This window comes from Phoenix dactylifera, chromosome 17 (assembly GCF_009389715.1).
Source record: "Phoenix dactylifera cultivar Barhee BC4 chromosome 17, palm_55x_up_171113_PBpolish2nd_filt_p, whole genome shotgun sequence".
NCBI classification, from domain to species: Eukaryota; Viridiplantae; Streptophyta; class Magnoliopsida; order Arecales; family Arecaceae; genus Phoenix; species Phoenix dactylifera.
In genome coordinates this window covers 2100834-2122421 of record NC_052408.1, presented here as the reverse complement: position 1 = coordinate 2122421, position 21588 = coordinate 2100834, and the positions used below count along the sequence as shown (strand labels likewise).

Below are 21588 nucleotides of genomic sequence, written 5' to 3'. Positions count from 1 at the left end.
GTTGTATTGGATAGACATAGTAAAGGATCATCATAGGGCATATATAAGGATGAAAGTGCAGTATGTGTGGAGTTTGAGATAGCAATTTTAGATGAAGATGATGACCTACACATTAGCACCACAGTAACATCCATAAAGCTGCTATTCTATGGACAGTCGCTTCATGATAACTAGGAGGTCCTAGAGTTGAAAAAAAAAAAATGAAAGGAAGCCATTGGAAAGAAATAGAGGAATGAACAAACGAATGGAATGATGGCATTCCGTGTGGAAATGCTCTCCGTTTCCCCTCCATTCACGCGGCGGCCATGTGCATTCTGTGGGTCCCGCACGCGTGCGGGCCCGCTCACCAACTCGCCGCACAGCGTCCGTCACGTGTGACCCGTACGGGAACACGACCAACCCACTTTCGCGGGTAGTTCTATATACACCCCCCCTATTGCTTAGGACACCCCCAAAAACCAAAAAGAAAATACCCAAACTAACCTTTAGTGTAATTACCATATTGCCCTTGAAATTTTCTCATACACCCCCCCCCCCCCCCTCCTCCTCCGTTTCGTTTTGAAAAGAAAAAAAAAAAAACACCCCTCAAACCCCCCTTAAACCCCTCGATCCATTTACATCGTTTAGGCGATCTTTGAAGGAGATTTAAGCCCCATTCGAAGCATGGACAAGCAACTAGTGATTTGGGACGAAGAATCGGCCGCAAAGGTACGTGTTCCACCTTGTTTCGAAATTTTTTTTTTTTTCACGGTTCGTGCTCCGTTCGGCACTAGATCGCCGAACAAAAGGCTTCTGTTCGGCTGAACAGTGCCGAACAGAAGCCTTCTGTTCGGCAACCCTCAACCGAACAGATCTGTTCGGCTGCACAGTGCCGAACAGAAGGCTTCTGTCCGGCACTGTTCAGCCGAATAGAAGCCTTTTGTTCGGCGATCCAGTGCCGAACGGAGCACGAACCGTGAAAAAAAAAAATTTCGGGAGAAGCCGGCGAGGTGGTTCCGGGAGAAGCCGGCGAGGTGGTCGGAGATCGGGAGAATGCCGGCGACGAGAGGGAGAAGGGGGAACGGGGGGGTTTTGGGCGTTGGCGAGGTGTTTTGGAGGGGAAGAGCGGGGTGGGGGGGGGTTTGGGGGGTGTAGAGAGCAATTTAGGTGAGGGGGTGGGGAGGGTGGGGGGTAATTTAGGAATTTTAAATTTTTTAGGGGTGTCCTTAGCAAATGGGGGGGGGGTGTAGAGAGTATTTAATTTTTTTTTAATTTTTGGGGGGTGTCCTGAGCAATAGGGGGGGTGTATATAGAACCACCCTGGACCTACACCCCCCCTATTGCTCAGGACAACCCCCAAAAATTAAAAAAAAATTAAATACTCTCTACACCCCCCCCCCCCCCCATTTGCTAAGGACACCCCTAAAAAATTAAAAATTCCTAAATTACCCCCCACCCTCCCCACCCCCTCACCTAAATTGCTCTCTACACCCCCCAAACCCCCCCCCCACCCCGCTCTTCCCCTCCAAAACACCTCGCCAACGCCCAAAACCCCCCCCGTTCCCCCTTCTCCCTCTCGTCGCCGGCATTCTCCCGATCTCCGACCACCTCGCCGGCTTCTCCCGGAACCACCTCGCCGGCTTCTTCCGAAATATTTTTTTTTCACGGTTCGTGCTCCGTTCGGCACTGGATCGCCGAACAAAAGGCTTCTGTTCGGCTGAACAGTGCCGGACAGAAGCCTTCTGTTCGGCAACCCTCAACCGAACAGATCTGTTCGGTTGAGGGTTGCCGAACAGAAGGCTTCTGTCCGGCACTGTTCAGCCGAACAGAAGCCTTTTGTTCGGCGATCCAGTGCCGAACGGAGCACGAACCGTGAAAAAAAAATATTTCGGGAGAAGCCGGCGAGGTGGTTCCGGGAGAAGCCGGCGAGGTGGTCGGAGATCGGGAGAATGCCGGCGACGAGAGGGAGAAGGGGGAACGGGGGAGGAGGGGTTTAAGGGGGGTTTGAGGGGTGTTTTTTTTTTCTTTTCAAAACGAAACGGAGGAGGAGGAAGGGGGGGTGTATGAGAAAATTTCAAGGGCAATATGGTAATTACACTAAAGGTTAGTTTGGGTATTTTTTTTTTTGGTTTTTGGGGGGTGTCCTGAGCAATAGGGGGGTGTATATAGAACTACCCCTAGGTCCACCTCTCGACAACCCCCGCCCCCAAAAATTGGGCCTCGTTGTCCCCATAAATTACGAGAACACCCTCCTACGTACCTAGTGGATCAGGCACTTGCGTGGACGCACGACTGCGACCCATCCGGACATTTTTTTATTATTTGTTTATAGTTAGCATTTTTTTATGACATTTTCCTTACGTGTTTGTAACCCATTTTTGATTATTTTTTACTATTTTATAAGATGACATTTTTGTATATTTATTGCTAGAATCGTAATTAAGAAATTTTTTTTACTTGGCTAAAATCAGGTTTTAATTTTGTTCCCTTATTGATATTATATATATATATATATATATATATATATATATATATATATATATATATATATATATATATATATATATATATCAAGGATGCTTGTGTGGTTAAGAAAAAAATACTAAAAAGAAAACATGTGGGGAAAAAAAGAAGGAAAAAAGCACCCCTTATTCTCCATAACTCAAACTGATTGGAAAACCAAAAGAATATAAAAAATAAAAGATTTTTTGGTAGAAGTAAATAGCAAAAGTTAAAAACAATATCAACTCTAACTTGGACGCTATATACAAATCCAACAGGATATCATGGTAAAAATAATAATTTTCTTATTTGACTAGGATTTGGAGTATATTTATTTCAAACAAGTTGGATCACAAAAAAAAAAAAAAAAGGGATATGATGAGAAAGGGAAAAAAATCAGAAAAATAAGAAGATTGGAGTGCGGCTTGAAAAAACATCCCAAGTTAGAGAAATTATTACATGATCATGACCAATCCAAATTTTGGGCACAAATATGGTGGGTAACTGGCACCCGTAATTTGATTTTAAATTATTTAAATATAAAAGAGTAATATGGTGAGAGTCCAAGTTTTTTCAAAAAAAACAATCCAAATATATTGGTTTACCAAAAAAAACTAGCATGACGAATAAAGAAACAACAAATGAGAAAAGAAAAGTAATTAATGAGAATGATTTTTTAAGAAAAACATATACTTTTGTGAATATAATAGGACATATTCTTTTCTTCCCACTGCAGGTTCCCCCCCAAGACGCGATCTAAATATTTTTTTCAAACAATGGATTTCATTATATGCTGGATGTCCTTTTTTCATTACATTTTATTTATTATTTCTTGCGTTTCTCCATGCTAGATGAGGGGCATGTTTCCTCTTCCCCATGCATCATGTTTCCAATATCTCGATGCATGCGTACTTCCTTATCTTTCCTCATTCTCCATGAACAATTTGTTATCAACTTTTCCTCTCCAAGTTCTTTGATCGAATAGAAAAACAAATAATTTCTTCAATTTATAGGTTGGACCACATCAGAATAAAATAATAAAAAATATTATTTTTTAAAAAAAAATAAAACTATTATGCAAGTTCTCTATTTAAATTAGTGATGTTTATTCTTATAGAATTAGGGTCAGATTTATCTTTTAGTGTAAAAAAACAAAAAAGTAGAATGCAGGTAAAACTCTTTTTATGTTCTTCCAACCAATATGTATAGAACTATAATACAAGATCTTTATTTATTCTTATAAGATCTGTATTATTAGGATCAAGTTAGATTCTTTTCTTGGTAATGGCTCATTTTTTTTAAAAAAAATATATTATAAAAAATTATGAATTTAGAAAGAAGCTATATCTCAACTCTTCATCGACTTTATATTCTATCGCGTTGCCAAATTCCTTTCTGAGTTAGAAGTTATGATTTTTGAAAATTATGTATGGCCGAATCCTAGATGTAATGGATCGTACTTCCAACCACGTCCAATTCTACACAAATTGTCTAAAATGGTCCATTGTGGATCTGATGATCTTCCTGGATCATCCTCCATCTTCATATGATTTCCATGTATCAAAATCTGGTATATGTGTGCATGTGTCCGTGTAGTTCTAACTCCATTAATGTGCTCGGACGGGTTACATGTTGGGCCATTCATGTTTCCAGCATGTCTTTCTTCATACCACAGTCTAGCTTTTTTTTTTTTTTTTTTTTTTTGCTAAGACGGATAGATCATATCAGACGAGTACGAATGCACTCAATAAAATTAAAAAACAAAATACCTCGGAGTGAGAGAAGCAACTCCCCATCTTCAGCCCACAAGGTACTATCCGAGTGATTGGCTACAAAAGCAGCCACCCAGTCCACGGCCTCATTAGCTTCATGGAAGACATGCTTGGCCTGAAAAGTTCTTTCACTAATATTATTATTTACTTAGATAAAATTAATTATTTTTAATAAAAATAAAATATATGTGCTTTTTATGCACTATACTCTAGTATGTATATAAACATAGGAAGGCATCTAAAGTTCGGTCCATATCATCGAGAATTTAGATTAGACTCTGTGTACACAAGTATGAGACAAAATCTTTGATAGTATGTAAACAAGCAAATTTCCATCTTGGTTGAGATCTTAATTTTTAACTACATTGGGCATCTTGCGATATATAAATCTTGTTCAGATGTAAACCAATAAAACTTGAAGCATTGTCTAATAATACATTCTTATTGATCAATATGTTCAATCACTTTTTTATTTTCTTAAATAAATTCCTTGTCAATAGATCAAGACTAATAAAAATTTTTAAATAAATTTTAATCTTATCCAGATGTAAATCGATGATCTGAGCCATTGAATATAAAAATAATGTGATTTGAAAATCTTTAGCGGATACGTCGAATGATCAAAAATTGGACAGTTAGAATAAAAAAAGTACATTTTTTTATCAGTTGGTATCGAGGCTACAGATCTCTAAATTATATGATTTTTTGTATGCAAGTAGTTTAGAGGTAGTAGATTACATGGAATAACTCGAAGCATCGATGTGGGATTCTCAACAATTACACCCATATAACTTGATTCTGACCTCAATATTAATATATAAACATAATTTTTTAATTTTAAATTTATCATATTTATAGAAATTTTAATATCTTAAAAAAATTAGTCTTTCAGAATTTTTATGCATCACATTGACCAAGATAGATCTAAATATCGATTTATCAGTCTTGGCCGAGATAAGTGATATATCAAGACTTGAGAAGCTTGCAAACAAGCAAGAAGAGGTGGTAAACATATACAAAGTTAAGAAAGCAAAAAGTTAGGAACAAAGGACCACAAAATGAGCAGATAGTCAACAGTAAATTTCCCACCTAATTAGATCATGGTGGGCAAGATGAAATTTTTGCTTTCTAGCATTATCTGCCAGAAATAGAGGGTGTTCGTCGGAGTTGAAGCATCACTAACAATGTCCTGATTGCCCAGAAGATGATATGAGATTTGCAGCATTCCCCGAGGCGGCAGAATTACATGACTGTGAAGATGGATATGGAGAGAGCCTATGACAGAGTCCGCTAAAGCTTCCTTAGGTTCGAGTTGGAGAGCTTTGGCTTCCACGAGACTTGAATAGCTTGGGTTCTTGGCTGTGTTCCGAGATCATCCTTCTCCATCTTGATCAACAGGATGTTGCCGCCAAGGTTGTTCCTTGTCCCCTTACTTGTTTATCATTTGTGCAGATGTGTTATCCCGTGCTCTGCGAGTCGTGTGTTGGGAGTGGGTGCTGGACGCCTATGTGCCGGCTCCCGGTGCCCGACCAATCTCCCATTTGTTGTTTGCAGATGATTGCCTCCTTCTAGCCAGGGCGAGGTTGAGGGATGCACTAGCCCTCAAAGGAGTCCTAGAGGACTACTACAAGGCATCAGGGCAGACGGTGAACCTCCACAAGTCTATAATTTGCTGTAGCCCGAAGACCGAGTTCCGGATGAAGCAGAAGATCAAGGGAGAGAGCAGGAGGGGCAGTGGAGCTACCTGAGTGTCCCCATTATAGGGAGATGACAATGAGTGTCGGAGTGTCTCAGCATGGTGCAACGCATATAGGAGCGGCTGGAGGGTTCTCGTTATCCATAATGGGTCAATTGACACCGGTCAGATCGGTCCTAAGCTCCTTGTTGATTTATCTCATGTCCAATATTGTAGTTCTGAAGACAGTGTTGACAAGGATAGAGCGACTCCTCCGGGACTTTTTCTAGGGCTCACATGGTGGCAGTCACGGAGTCGACTTGCTGGCCTGGGAGATGGTCTGCTAGCCGATCTGTGAGGGAGAGCTAGGTGTCCAGTCTCTCCACCTAAGGAGGGAGGCATTGCTCGTTCGGCATGCTGAGATTGGTTTTTGAGTTGTAGTGCTTATGGAGTCAGGTGATGATAGCCCGCTACGGTCTGGTGGTGGCAGGTGGGGTCGCTTAGAGAGGTCGGAGGTGCTCTTTCCTCTGGCGGGAGATATGCAAGTATGTGTCTGCTGCCTTGGCGAACACCATATGTCTTATTAGCGATGGGTGCAGTGTCGATGTGGAGAAAGACCTCTAGGTGGACTCTCTCTAGGTGAGGCTCTGGCTGACTATGGTCAACATTGAGGCTAAAGGCAGACTTTGGGGTTGTGATCTTCTCTGCCCTGAGGGGGCAGAGTTGGATTCCATCCAAATCAGCAACCAATTTGGGGAGCACCTCGTAGGGAGAGTCTAATCGCTGCCTGTTTTTGGGTGTGCTTGTCTAGATATTAGGGTTTGGAGCTCATCTGGCAGCCATAGAGTCAGAGTAGGTGACGTCTATCGCATTCTTTGGAGCGAGCAGCACCTGAAGTTGGACTGCGCTTGGAGCTGGAGGTTCGGCCTCCACCCTCGGATAGTCCTATTCCTCTGGAAGGTGGTTTGGAGCCGGTTGCCGACGAGAGCAGTATTGTGCAGGGGGGACTAAGCATCTAATCTTAGTGCCCTAGGTGCCAGTTAGATGAGACCGTGGACCACACACCGTTTTAGTGTAAGCATGCTAGGAGGGTCTGGGAGCTTGTCAGCATCTTGCCGGACGTTCAGAGCAATTCGGGTCCCTTCTTGCTAGCGTTCAGATGGTGGGTTGTCACCCCTCAGACTCGACATGTGGGTATTATGGCGACTTACATTGTTTACCACATCTAGTTGGCCAAGAATGACTGGATCTTTAGAGAAAGCAGTCCTTCACCCAAGTTTATTGTGGAGCGGGCCTAGGTTCAGGCGACGAATGTTGCCCAGATATGCAACCCAAGAGGAGGGTGAATTGGGTATTAAAAAATTAAAAAATAAACTTAACAATTTTAAAGTTAAGTGCAGTGGAATGAAATCTTGCTAAAGCAATTGCTCTAAAGAAAAATAGTAAATGCACAATTGTAAGAAGGTAAAACAAGCAATCACAAACACAAGTTTTTATAGTAGTTCGGCGCCAACATTGCACCTACATCCACTCCCAAAGGCCTCTTCGAAATTCCACTATAATCCTACGGATTACAGTTCGGTTGTTTTACAACATCACAACAAACCCGGTCAGTTTTACGGGATCACAACAAATCCGGTCGGTTTTACAGGATCACAACAAACCCGATCGATTTTACGGGATCACCGACTATAACCTTTACATAGTCCAATTAAGGTTTGGACAAGAACTTCCCCCAAGTTTCAGGACCCTCTGAAACTTGAACAAGTAAGATGGAAAGAATTTAAGCACACTAATGCTTAGACAATAAAGAGTAAATGCAAACAGCGATAGGAGCAATAGAGAAATTGTTAGTGTAGAAGGATGTCTTGAATGCTTCACCAACTTCCAGAAATGAGGATTGATATGGAATGATTGAACTTGATGCCTTCCTTGGTTTCCTCACTTCAATATTCTGGATTTTGGGCTCTCAAATTGATGTCTTCAAGTTTGGTCGTTGAGCTCACTTTTAATCCATTTTGTTCCCTTGTATTTATAGCTTAGAGATCCTTAGGAACTGTTCTGGAACCGTTGGAGGCAAAATAGAGCTGTTGGAGGTGAAAACAAACTAGTCGTTGCCGTGAAAAACTAGCCGTTGCAGCTTTATCCCGTCGCCTGGGGTCGACTCCTGATTTCAGAGGTCGACTGGTGTTCCTCACGAGTCGACTCGATAAGTTCCGGAGTCGGCTCTGGCTTGCCTGCAACTTTAGCTGCTCTCTGGAATTCTCTGAGACTCTTAAGGGGTCGACTCCCTTAGTATTGGGGTCGACTCGAGCTGTTCAGAGGTCTACTCATGTCATCATGGGGTCGACTCTAAGGCTCGACTGTTTTCGGCTATTTTTTGTCTTTGCCCTGAGATGCTTCTGGGGTCGACTCGTGTTCTTCTCGAGTCGGCTCGTCTCGGTCGGATAGAAACCATCTCTTCTGTCTCCTTCTTTGCAGGTTGTCTGGGGTCGACTCGTCTTTTGCTGGGATCGACTCTGGCTCAATTGGAGTCGACTGTTGAGAACCTTGAGTCGACTCATCCGCCGTTCTTGGCTCTTCTTTTCTTTAACTCTGGCCACTTGGGGTCGACTCATGGATGATGGGGTCGACTCTTCTTCTGTGTTTTTGTGGTTCTTTCTTGGCCATACTCCCTGCAAAATACTTGGATCTTTTTTTCTTGCAAAACACAATCATTAGTCATTATAATTCATAGTTTTGTGATCATCAAAATCAAACCTAGGGTCAACAACGAAGATTACTCATGCAGGTCTATCGGATGGTCCTTGATAGCTCGGGATACTTGAGGCTCTACTTCTACTCGTGTAGCATATCGGCTAGTGTTCTTTACCTAGGAGTCCCGACCTCCAAATTTACTCAAAGTTAACTTTGATGGGCGAGTGCTTGATGGCGGTAAGAAGGATGGTGCAGCCTTTGTCATTCGTAGCTCTGATTCCAAGGTGGTTGCTGCTAAAGGGTGCCAGATCTTTGACACCTCCATTCCAAAGGCGGAGCTGAGGGCGGCGTGGGCTGATTTGGGCTATACACGACGTGTTTTGCGGGCTAGAGCAGTCTTTCTTGAAGGTGATTCGACCACGATGATTTGCCGGGTCCGGAGGGGCACTGGTGGTGCAAGAGGTTGCCACCCCCTGTTCTGGGACATTCGGGCCATGGTAAGTGGCAATATTGCTTTGCAGGCCAAATATGTTTACAGGAATGCTAATGGGGCGCGGATTGGGTGACTCATATGTGACTAACTATGCAAAGAGAGGGAGCCTATGGGTTGAAAAAAAGGAGTACCTAGAGCATTCTGAAATTTACTGTATTCTAATTGTTTTTGGTACAACCATAGTGGATGTGTATAAGCCACCAGTCCTAGCACCGAAAAAAAAAGAAAAAGAAAAAAGAACGCCTGTTTTAAGCAAAAAAAAAAAAAAAAAAAGTACAGAGTATGGGAACTTTAATGAAAAGCCGCCTGTAACGGGCACGAATAAAAGCTTAAAGACCCAACGGTGGCCGCGTGATGATGGTGAGAGAGGGTGTTACGCTACGGCTATGCATGTATATCGTGAGGCCAATGGGGCGGCCGATTGGGTGGCCGCGTTTGTTGCGAGCCACTCTGGAGGTACCCTATGGGCTGGGGAGAGAGAGATGCCCGGAGCACTTCGGGACATTTTGTATTCTGACTCTTTAGGGTGTACTCGTACCCGTGATGTATGAAATGCCCGTTTAAGGGGAAAAAAAAAAAAAAACCCAACGGTGGGCCCTCCACAACGGTCACCCAGCAAACGGTCCGTTCCACTTCGCTAAATCCCTCTCCCGTAATTCCGAGCAAATCTAGGGCATTCTCCGCACATCGCGCCGCAAGGGAACCCGAAGCCAAGACATCGGAACCCTCCAGCCATCTCCGCGTCCCCCACCACCTGTCCCTTCCAAACACCATACATCGTTTCTCTGTGACGTGTCCTCCTCCAAATGGAAGAACTCTACGGGACCTACTGAATCAGCAATCCCGTGTCATCTACCATGCCTGTTTGCCGAATGCATTCAACCATCCGATCCAAGACCCTCCTCTGATCCCTTCGCTTCCGCCACTCTCACCGGCTCCTTCCCGTAATTAAAAAGAAGAACAAAAGTAATTAAGTAAATAAAAATCTCCTCTCCTTTCCCTTCCATTTAAAAGAAGAACACTCCTTTAGGCTCCAAGCTTTCTTCTCGCTCTCAAAAAACCTGATAAACCTAATCCTAGAGAAAAAAAAAGGCTCACAATCTCTGAGAGAAAGAAGAAATCCATCACCCAAGCTAAGTTCCCACCTTTTCGAGAGCTCTCGACCTTATCTCCTCTCATCGTCGCCTCCACGGCACGAAGACTGCCGAGTTTTTTTTTTCTTTTTCGAGTAAAGAAATGGCCCCCGGTGGCTTCTAGGTCTTGGACGCTTGAGCCGCTTGGATCTATCTGGTTCGCAGCTCTCCTCCGGTTGTCCACCGTCTGCTTGAGCTCGTATTTGGTCAAGTCTCCTCGTCGTCGAGTGAAAGTGAAAGATCGGTCGTGATGTGGCCTCTGCTCTTTGGATCCGGTTGTATGCTCTGATTCGATGGAGAATTAGTTCGGATTCCTGATTCGGAGATCCTAAGGGTGGCGGTGATCGACATTCCTTCCCTGTGTACTTGTAATGATCTTGGAAAGCCAAAAAAGATCTATTTTTTTTGCAATTTCCTCGATCTTCTTCATCGGTTCTGAAATCTTTAGATCGGTGATCTATCACCCAATGCTAACGATATTACTCTTATATCTTTATGTTTCTTGCTAAAAGAGGGAACTTTAAGCTATGTGATGCTTCCCAGTTGTTATCTCTCTTAGAAAGTTAGAAAATTCTGTAATCTTAGGATTTTTTTTCATTTTGATTTGCCCATAAAAGCTGTGATCTTTGTATGAAGCAGGTTGTGACTTTTATTTGTGGAATTCTAGACGCGGTGACCGAGAGAGAGAGAGATGGCTTCAAACGGTGCTCTCAGGACCAGCCGATCCGCCCGGATGCCTTCGTCAGGGGTCGAGCTGCAGCAGGGCGGCAACAAGCCGCCGGCAGCGCCCACTGTGACCTTTTGCCGGAGGACTCCATCCGGCCGCTTCGTGAACTACTCCCGAGATGATCTTGACAGTGAGCTGAGCGGTGAATTCTCCAGGGAGTTTCTGAACTACCATGTCACCATCCCGCCGACCCCCGACAACCAGCCGATGGACCCGACGATCTCTGCCAAGGTGGAGGAGCAGTACGTGTCGAATTCCCTCTTCACCGGCGGATTCAACAGCGTCACCCGTGCTCATCTGATGGATAAGGTGTTCGAGTCGGAGGCGATGCACCCCCAGATGGCCGGCGCCAAGGGATCATCTTGCGCGATCCCGGGGTGCGACTCCAAGGTCATGAGCGACGAGCGTGGAAACGACATTCTCCCTTGTGAGTGCGACTTCAAGATCTGTGCTGACTGCTTCAACGATTCGGTGAAGGCTGGTGGAGCGGTCTGCCCGGGATGCAAGGAGCCGTATAAAGCTACCGAGTTGGAGGAGGTGTGGAACGATGCTGGGGCCGCCCGGCGGCTCTCACTGCCGCGGCCACCCCCTGGGGTGTCGAGGATGGAGAGGAGGCTGTCATTGATGAAGTCGGCGAAGATGACCCGGTGCCAGACCGGTGACTGGGATCACAACCGATGGTTGTTCGAGACAAAGGGAACGTACGGCTATGGGAATGCAATCTGGCCCAAGGAGACTGGGGGTGACGGTGGGAATGGAGACGCCGGACAACCATCGGAGCTGACGAGCAAGCCTTGGAGGCCTCTCACCCGCAAATTGAAGATCCCTGCAGCAGTCCTCAGCCCATATAGGTAAAAGCACTTGCTGCCCCTGCTTTGGATGGCAATATGATCATCACAATAATTTTCCAAGTGCTTCTTTGTTTGATATTGAAGTGATTCTAGAGTCAGCAATTTTTTTCTTTTTTTTCCTCATTTGGAACATACATTGAAGCATTCATTAATTGCGTTGACTGCTGTGGCCATGAAACCCGAATAGACAGAGCATCTCGGTACTCCGTTGAAACAAAGATGCGAGCCGGAAACTAATTTATCCATTGGAGAAGGGATGGAAAGGAGTTGTCGCAACTTCCCTCTGGTTAAGGAGTCCGAATGTTGGAGCACATCTATAAGAGATGGACTCAAGGTCGAGTGGCTAAGCGAACTAGAGAGATCCCCTGTCTTGCAATGCCGGTGGCGATTCTGTTCCTCCCCTTTTCCTCTATTTTATTTTAACATCAAATTGTCAGCTAGATCTCTGCAATGTTGTGATTCTTCCGTATTAAGTCTCATGCATCCATTGTAGTTCATTAGCATGCTAGTAGAATTCCCTTCTCCAGGGGAACTTTAGCAAGTAATTTTGCTGATCCCATGTAGATTCATAATATAGAAAATGTAGGGAATCAGGAAGTCTTGACATGGTATGAACTTGGGAGGTGAAAAACAAGGTAACCTGTTTACCATGTCAAAGAAGCTTCATGGAGCATCATAAAGATTATTAGCTTGGACTTGTGACTTTAAGATAGAGAGACATAAATATCTGAATCCGAGAAAGTGAGTGGTTACTCTAGTGCTTGAGAAAGACCCACGGGTCAAAGTTTGCAGGTCCCTCCCCTCTTTTTCATTAGAGAACCTATTCTCTGAATTACTTCTCCATTGATCAGCTTGATCGAATTTTCTAATATGACAATTTAGAGATCATAATGTGGAATTTTAAAGTAGTTTTATTTGAATGTTAATGGTGATAAACTTCTTTATACATGTATGTATGTGTTTTATTACTAGTTTTTAATTTATAAAATATAATGCCTCTTAAAGATAAAGAACTTTATGTTATTCCGAAGAAATTTATATTTTTGATCTCATTTGTGAGTTCTAAAAGTACATCACATCTACTTACCAAAAAAATCACATCTGTGTACTTCAAAAGAAGAGAAATAATGTTGTAAGTCTTACAATAACTCTGGTAGTTTTATTAAAGCATTGATGATTTTGTGATCAACACTATCGCAGGCTCCTTATTGTTATCCGCATGGCTGCCCTCGGACTGTTCCTTGCTTGGAGAATCAAGCACAAAAATGAGGATGCAGTATGGCTATGGGGGATGTCTGTTGTGTGTGAGCTGTGGTTTGCTTTGTCTTGGCTCTTGGACCAGCTCCCGAAGCTTTGTCCTGTCAACCGTGCCACCGACCTTGCAGTGTTGAAAGACAAGTTTGAAACTCCTACACCCAACAATCCTACTGGGAAGTCTGATCTTCCTGGCATCGATGTCTTTGTTTCTACTGCTGACCCAGAAAAAGAGCCACCTTTGGTCACTGCGAACACCATACTCTCCATCCTTGCTGCTGATTACCCTGTGGATAAACTCTCCTGCTATGTTTCTGATGATGGAGGTGCCCTACTGACTTTTGAAGCAATGGCAGAAGCTGCAAGCTTTGCTAATACATGGGTTCCTTTCTGTCGTAAACATGACATTGAGCCAAGAAACCCAGAGAGTTACTTCAATTTGAAGAAGGATCCTTATAAGAACAAGGTGCGCTCTGACTTTGTCAAGGACCGGAGACGGGCGAAGAGAGAGTACGATGAGTTCAAGGTCCGCATCAATGGATTGCCAGATTCTATTCGCCGGCGATCTGATGCATATCATGCTCGCGAGGAGATTAAAGCCATGAAGCGAGAGCGAGAAACAGCTGCTGATGATGTTGTGGAACCTGTTAAGATCCCCAAAGCCACTTGGATGGCCGATGGTACTCATTGGCCAGGCACTTGGATTAACCCCTCCTCAGAGCATACTCGTGGTGATCATGCTGGAATAATACAGGTAATGGTTCACTATGATCCTGGTTAATATTCGTAAATGTTTTATTCTATTTTATGGGCATCTGCTTTTGTTATCTTCCAAAGTACTGAATTGTATTTAGTTAGTTCTTAATCTATACAGAATCCTAATTTTATCGCCGCTCACCACGGATTCCATATTTAATGGCAAATGGTGTTTGGTTATTACCTAATATGATTTTTGTTCATGGCAGTTATGGCTTATATGCTGTTACCTCAATATCAACTATTTCTACCACAATAACATTGACCTTGTGATCAACCTATGCACTATTAGTGAATCATCCTATGCGATTCGAAATTTCTTATCTGCCATTCATGCCATACAATTGTTTCATTTCTACTTAGGCCATTACATTTTTTGTTTTAAACATTTTATTCCTATTTTGCTATCTTTCATGACATACAACCTGGTCTTACTCTAAGATCAGTCATTCTTCTCTTCTCCCTGAACTTCTTCCATTGAGCAAATATTCTAACAACATCGATGGATTCATAAACTAGAAAAAATAAGAGAAAAAACATGCTGGCATGAGATGAATTTATCTGTCTTCTTTTGTAGGTAATGCTGAAGCCTCCAAGTGATGACTCACTGTTTGGGGACAAAGAAGAAGGAAAGCCCCTTGACCTTACCGATGTTGACATCCGTCTGCCCATGCTGGTCTATGTCTCACGCGAGAAACGCCCGGGCTATGACCATAACAAAAAGGCAGGCGCTATGAATGCCCTTGTCCGTGCCTCTGCCATCATGTCTAATGGCCCCTTCATCCTGAATCTTGATTGTGACCACTACATCTACAACTCCCAGGCCCTCCGGGAGGGCATGTGCTTCATGATGGATCGTGGCGGCGACCGCATCTGCTATGTCCAGTTCCCGCAGCGGTTTGAGGGTATCGACCCCTCTGACCGTTATGCCAATCACAACACTGTCTTCTTTGATGTCAATATGAGAGCCCTTGATGGTCTTCAGGGCCCGGTATATGTGGGTACTGGTTGCCTCTTCCGCCGCGTTGCACTCTATGGCTTTGACCCTCCTCGTGCCAAAGAACACCAACCTGGCTGCTGCAGCTGTTGCTTCCCTCAGCGCAAGAGTCCTGTTGCTGTTGCCTCTGAGGAGACCCGTGCTCTTCGAATGGGAGACTCTGATGATGAGGAAATGAACCTTTCAACATTCCCCAAGAAGTTTGGAAACTCAAGTTTCCTCGTTGATTCAATCCCGGTGGCCGAGTATCAAGGCCGGCCTCTTGCTGATCACCCTGCCGTCAAGAATGGTCGCCCGCCTGGTGCCCTCACCATTCCACGCGACCTTCTTGATGCATCCACTGTCGCCGAGGCCATCAGTGTCATCTCATGCTGGTACGAGGACAAAACCGAATGGGGCCAGCGTGTTGGATGGATCTATGGGTCTGTTACTGAAGATGTTGTCACGGGCTATAGGATGCACAACAGAGGGTGGAAGTCTGTCTACTGTGTCACCAAGCGTGATGCCTTCCGTGGGACTGCTCCAATTAACCTCACTGACCGGCTCCACCAGGTCCTTCGGTGGGCCACGGGCTCTGTCGAGATCTTCTTCTCTCGCAACAATGCCCTGCTTGCCAGCTCCAGGATGAAGCTCCTCCAGAGGATTGCTTACCTCAATGTTGGCATCTATCCATTTACCTCCATCTTCCTCCTTGTCTACTGCTTCCTTCCGGCTCTCTCCCTCTTCTCAGGGCAGTTCATTGTGCAGACTCTCAATGTGACATTCCTCACCTACCTTCTCATGATCACTTTGACACTTTGCATGATTGCCATGCTTGAGATAAAGTGGTCAGGGGTTTCACTTGAAGAGTGGTGGCGAAATGAACAGTTTTGGCTGATTGGAGGAACCAGTGCTCACCTTGCTGCTGTGCTCCAGGGGTTACTGAAAGTGATTGCAGGGATCGAAATCTCATTCACCCTCACTTCGAAATCAGCCGGTGATGATGTGGATGATGAGTTTGCTGACCTCTACATTGTGAAATGGACATCATTGATGATACCTCCCATCACAATCATGATGGTCAATTTGATAGCGATCGCAGTTGGTGTCAGTCGAACTATATATAGTGTGTTGCCGCAGTGGAGCAAGCTGCTAGGAGGGGTGTTCTTCAGCTTCTGGGTCTTGGCACATCTCTACCCATTCGCAAAAGGGCTGATGGGGAGGAGAGGAAGGACACCAACCATTGTATTTGTGTGGTCTGGACTCATTGCTATCACTATATCACTGCTTTGGGTTGCAATTAATCCCCCATCGGCGAATTCCCAGATTGGTGGCTCCTTCACATTCCCTTAAGCCATTCCATTTTGGTAGTTCAATAGAGTTCATGGCGAGGTAGAGTGAAATGCATCGAGCTCATAAGCTGATTTGATTGCCAATTGTTGTGATACTTCGCAGCTTCTGTTTTCAGACTCCTTCCGTGATCCCCAGAATGCGAGCAACTTTTAAATCTGAAGCAGTGGATTCCTGTGCTTTTCAACTTACTTGCTGAGGCTCTCTTTTTGTCAGCTATATATATATTCAGTTTGCTGCCACTCTAATTATTTGTTCAGGGACTGCAGGAGGGGGAAGGGAAGGAGTGAAATATGTTAAAAAGTATATTTGATCATTTTATGTTATGTTAGTATCATTTGTTTGTAGATGGATGATAAGAATCATTTGTTTTTTTTTCTCCTTTTTTTGCATAGTTGTCAGATTTGGATACAGCATTCTTCAGTTTTTTGATCAATTGTCAGACTTGAAGAAAGAATGTGTTTACTTGTAAAATAGGTGAAATGCAGGCTCGTATTCCTAAACTGTGAGCAGGATTTAACAATCCTCTCAATAGAGTTGCAGGCAGACTCATTTATGAGAACTCTTAGAAGCTTGGAGTGGTTTGGTCCCCTTTTAAGGGGGTATTGAGGTTTTTTGTCTGTAGCCTCAATAGGCTATGAGTTTTTACAAGGGAGTATGGTCACATATCAACCCACAATTGTTATTTTGTCTAACTAGTGGCTAAGGCTAGACTTAATCTTGAAGGGCTCAGCGAAATTACATGGACTGCTAGGTTTGAGACATCTATTTATGACAATTGATAGGGTTTTAGCGTCAGCAACACGCACAAAGAAAAGGAGAGGACCACGAAGACTAAATGTTTTTAGAGGAAGCTCAAACATATTTTAAGTTTTTTTACAGAACATTGCTAATTTTTAAATTTTGTTTGACAGCTTTTTTTTCCCTTTCATCGGTTTTGCAGTTAGAAATTATAGCCTTGATGATGTTGGAAGAAGAATGATTCAGCACCTATGTATATGCATGTATATATTTACATGACTTGGCACCTAGATTATTTTGCTAAAAAAGCCGCTATATCTTTACTTTTTATCGTATTAACCCAAGTTTATTCGTATTTGCGCAACCGGTGTTTTTATTTTTCTAATATTAAATTTTTTTGCCATATTAGCCATTTTACCTTTGAATATGAGGAGAATGAGATGAAAATAATAGGTGCATATGAAATAAAATACAGAGAAAGAAGATAGCTTAAGAGAGAAGAAAGAGAGAGAATCCTCCTCTCTCACCATCACCGCCACCCTCCATTCTACAGCCATCCACCCCCATTGGAGATCCCTCTATCTCCATCCATCATCATTGTTCATGCTCATCATCGCTTACTACCTCCAATTTCCATCACTATCTACTATTATCAGCGATCTCCCAACCAGCCACCATCGCTAGTGATCTCCACGACCATCGACTACCGGTGACAATCTCTATCATTATCTACCATCATTGACGATCTTCATCATAGCTACCACCGCCAATGATCTCTAGCATTGCTAATCATTAATAATGATCACCAATATTCACCTACTATGTAATCTTTGTCACCGCCCATCATAATCCACGATCTCAAAAATCACCCACCATCACCATTGACATCTTTCATAACTTATCACATATAATAATCTCCTCATCATAAATAACAATATTAAGTGGCTCTCACCACCACTACAATCTCTACTATTGCCCACAATCATTGATGATCTCCATAATCACCCACTATGGATGCTATCCACTACTACCTACCACCACCAATGATCTTCACTACCTTTCACAACCATTAATGATAAGCACAGGAGATTACCATAAAAAATAATGCACATATTTAAAAAAAGTAATACATATCTTGTAAACTGTTGATGCACATCTATTGAAGTAAAAGGATATTTATTTTTCTAGAGAAATAGATAAAATATTCAGGGTCAGTGAATCGCAGATGATCTCCATCATAGCTTACTACCATCAAAGATCTCCATCATCTCTCATGATTGCCAACAATCTCCTCTACCATCTATGGCCAACCAAGTAGATGATTGCTTATCATTAGTGATGATATTCACCATCATCGACGATCTTCACCATATCCCACCACCACCAACAATATCCACTACCGTCTACCATTATTGATGATCATTGCCATTACCTGTAATTGTTGATGATGGTGGTGGAGATTGTTTATGTATATGTCTTAAAAAGATGATGCACATAATAAATGGCAGCTAAGGAACATGTTTCGAATTGGTTATTTATATATCTAAAATAGCTGATGCATTGGATTTCAATGCATGGATTTTAGAAAGGTGATGCATGCATGTAATCTTTTATGGCACATTTGAAAGAGATGATTCAAACATGCTAATTATTTGTATGTAGATTTTAAATTGGGGAAGAATACATTTTAGACAATTGATGCACTTCTTGAGCAGTGACAATAGATGCACACACTATAACCAATTAAAAATTTATAAGTACATATTGTAAATAATCGACACACATGTTTTAAAAAGATGATACATATATTATAATTTTTTATGAACATATTTGAAATGGACAATCCACACATGCTCAATCATTGGTGCATATACTGTAAACAAGTGATAGATACATTTTAAACAAGTGATGAATATACTGGATGATGACAATCAATATACATATTATAAGCAACTGATGCACATAATTTGTAAATGTGATGCACGCACTGTAAACTTCGGCTGAATAATATTTGAAATGGATAATCTGTAGGATGTTCATTGTTGGTGCATATTTTTTTAATATGTGATAAAATTTTAAAAAGATGATGTACTCATTGGAGTATGACAAAAAGTTGCATGCATATATTTAAATAATTGATGCACATATTTCCAATTGCTGATGCATACAACTTAAGAAGCCCATACACTAGAATCTAATGTATACATTTTAAAAAGATGATATGCATATTATTTTTTGAGCAATAAGATTTGAATTCTGAACATCCTGAATGGCAAGCCCTTAACATAGAGATGCCAACTAATTCTGCTAATAGTTGTTGGCAACGATAAACACATTTAAAATAGGCAAGCTATACATGCTCAATTATTGATGTATCACATTTTAAATAGGTGATACACACATCTTAAACAGATAATGCTCATTAGACAACAAGTGACACATTATTATAAGATATTAAAAAGTTATACATTGTACATTTCAGCTAGTGCCAACATTTTAACTTGGTGATGCATATAGCTTAAATAGATGATGCACATGAATATTGTGCATATGTTCCAAAAGATGCACACATTATAAACTATTGATGCATACATTTAAAATGAGGGACACATACATGCTCAACTACTATGCACATATTTTAGTAGGGATAAGGTCACCTATACAATTATAAGCATGCCGAATAAATCGTATTACAAAGTTGAGAATGTGTAGTTTTTAGATTCAATTGGAGATTCAAGATAAATATTAGCTTGGCTCATTATTGCCATGATAATAGCTTCATCACATCCATCACATCCAATTTTTAATTTTTCTAATTTCTAGAATTTTTTTTGTTCCTAGCAGTATTGTAGTACCACTATGCCTAGATAATTTAACTATTTTCCTGAAAAATGAATATCACTAAAAAGGATTTTTAGTTCAATATGTGTACATCAGTAGTTTATAATGTGTTCATCACTTTGGTTGTATATGTACATCATCTCCAATATTGATCGACGACTACACACAATCAATTATGGCCAATTGTGGAGATCATTGGTAGTGGTAGATAGTCGTGAATATCACTAGTAGTAGGTGGAGATAGTTCACGATAGTGGGCAATGGTGGAGATTATTGTAATTAGTTGGAGATACTGAAAATCATCATTAATGGTAGGTGATGTTAGAGATTGTCGACGATAAAGGATAGTGATCAAGATCATTCTCGATGGTAGATAGTAGTGAAGATCTTCATTGATGGTGGACGATAGTAGAGATTATTTATAGTGATAGCTATGCTTGACATCATTGGCATTGATGGATATGGTGAAGATCATTATTGATGGTTGGTAGAGATAAGGATCATCAATGATAGTGGGTGGTTGTGGAGATTATTAGTGGTGGTAGAGATAATTCCTTGTGGTGGGCAATGATGAAGATCCTTGATGATGGTGGGTGGCCTGGACATCAACGGCAATGTTGGATGAATGTAGGAGCCTCGATGGTGGTGGACGATAGTGGAGATCGTTGGAGGTGGCAGGCAGCCATAGAATGGCAGATGGTGATGGGTGTAGGTAATGATGAGAGAGAAGAGGGTTTTCTTTCTTTATCCCTTTTTTCTTTCTTGAGCTATCTCTATATTTTATTTCATATACATCATATTTTTTTATTGCATTCCATCTCTACTTTGAGGGTAAAAATGAGTTGATTTGGCAAGGGACATTCCAATACAGAAAAGTGAAAGCAATCAATTTTGCAAAAACAAAAAAATCTAGTTGATGTTATCAAGAGTAAATATACGGTAGTCATTTCCACAAAATACCCAATGGCACATGTTGAATTATAGGTTGGTAACAAGGATTATGTCATTGTTATGATTTCAACAACACCATGTATGAAATATTGGTCCAATTGTGGCAATATGATACCAATATACTAGAAAAGATTCTTAATCTAATTTTAATATCTTTAATTGGTTTTCTTAATACTAAAATTATAATTGGAGTCCAAAATGATAGCTAATTACTTTGAACTTTAAAAGTGTATTTTGCTATGTTGTTTGTAACAAATTAGCCAAGATATTCTAATGTTTTGATCTCCTCTGAATTTCTTTAACCTTCTATATCAACTTCCTTTTTTTTATGATAATAATTAGGATGGGAGAAAATCTAAACAAAATGAGGTGGAGACAAGACTATAGCCCAGGTCATCGACACCAATCTCTTACTCACTGTGATAAACCATTATCTCATGTATGGGTGGCAAAAGATTTAATTGTCCATCCAAATTGCTCCAACTTTTTTGAAACAAATTGGATGGGTTTTCTTATAGGCAAGTTAGTTTTATATCATCCAAGACTAGCACAAATATAAGTGGATTGATTTGTTTTAGCCCCCAGACATAGTAGCCAATAATAGGTGAACTTGCCAAAAACTCAGATGATCTTATCTCCATTCTACATATCATATAATGTGGTCTACAAAGATCTAGTTGGGGGTAGATGCAATAAAAAAGAATAGATGATCAAGTGGATTAAAAAAAAGTGGGTTAGCTAATTCTTGTCCCTCAAAACCCTTCAAGATTATCTATTCTTGAGCTAGGAAAAAGTATTTTTGGTTGAGTTTGTGGGATTAGGGGGGAAAAATAAGAGGAAGAAGAAGGAAAACAATTATGCAGGATAAGCTATTTTATATAAAAGTTAGG

The 21588-nt window shown here is 41.8% G+C and overlaps 1 protein-coding gene across 3 annotated transcripts; it reads left to right on the top strand.

Moving 5' to 3' along the window:
- The first annotated feature begins 10124 nt into the window (after nt 1-10124).
- LOC103704780 (cellulose synthase-like protein D2) lies at nt 10125-16663 on the top strand. Of its 3 annotated transcripts, none has more exons than XM_017842218.3 (4): nt 10125-10619; nt 10919-11829; nt 13030-13837; nt 14417-16663. In XM_017842218.3, the coding sequence occupies exons 2-4, from the start codon at nt 10943-10945 to the stop codon at nt 16166-16168; spliced, it is 3447 nt and encodes a 1148-aa protein (XP_017697707.2). In that variant the 5' UTR covers nt 10125-10619; nt 10919-10942; the 3' UTR covers nt 16169-16663. The 3 variants fall into 3 exon arrangements, with proteins under 3 accessions (XP_017697707.2, XP_008786434.2, XP_008786433.2); XM_008788212.4 differs by having other exon boundaries at nt 10125-10703; nt 10891-11829; XM_008788211.4 differs by having other exon boundaries at nt 10126-10619; nt 10891-11829.
- Nucleotides 16664-21588: the final 4925 nt, after the last annotated feature.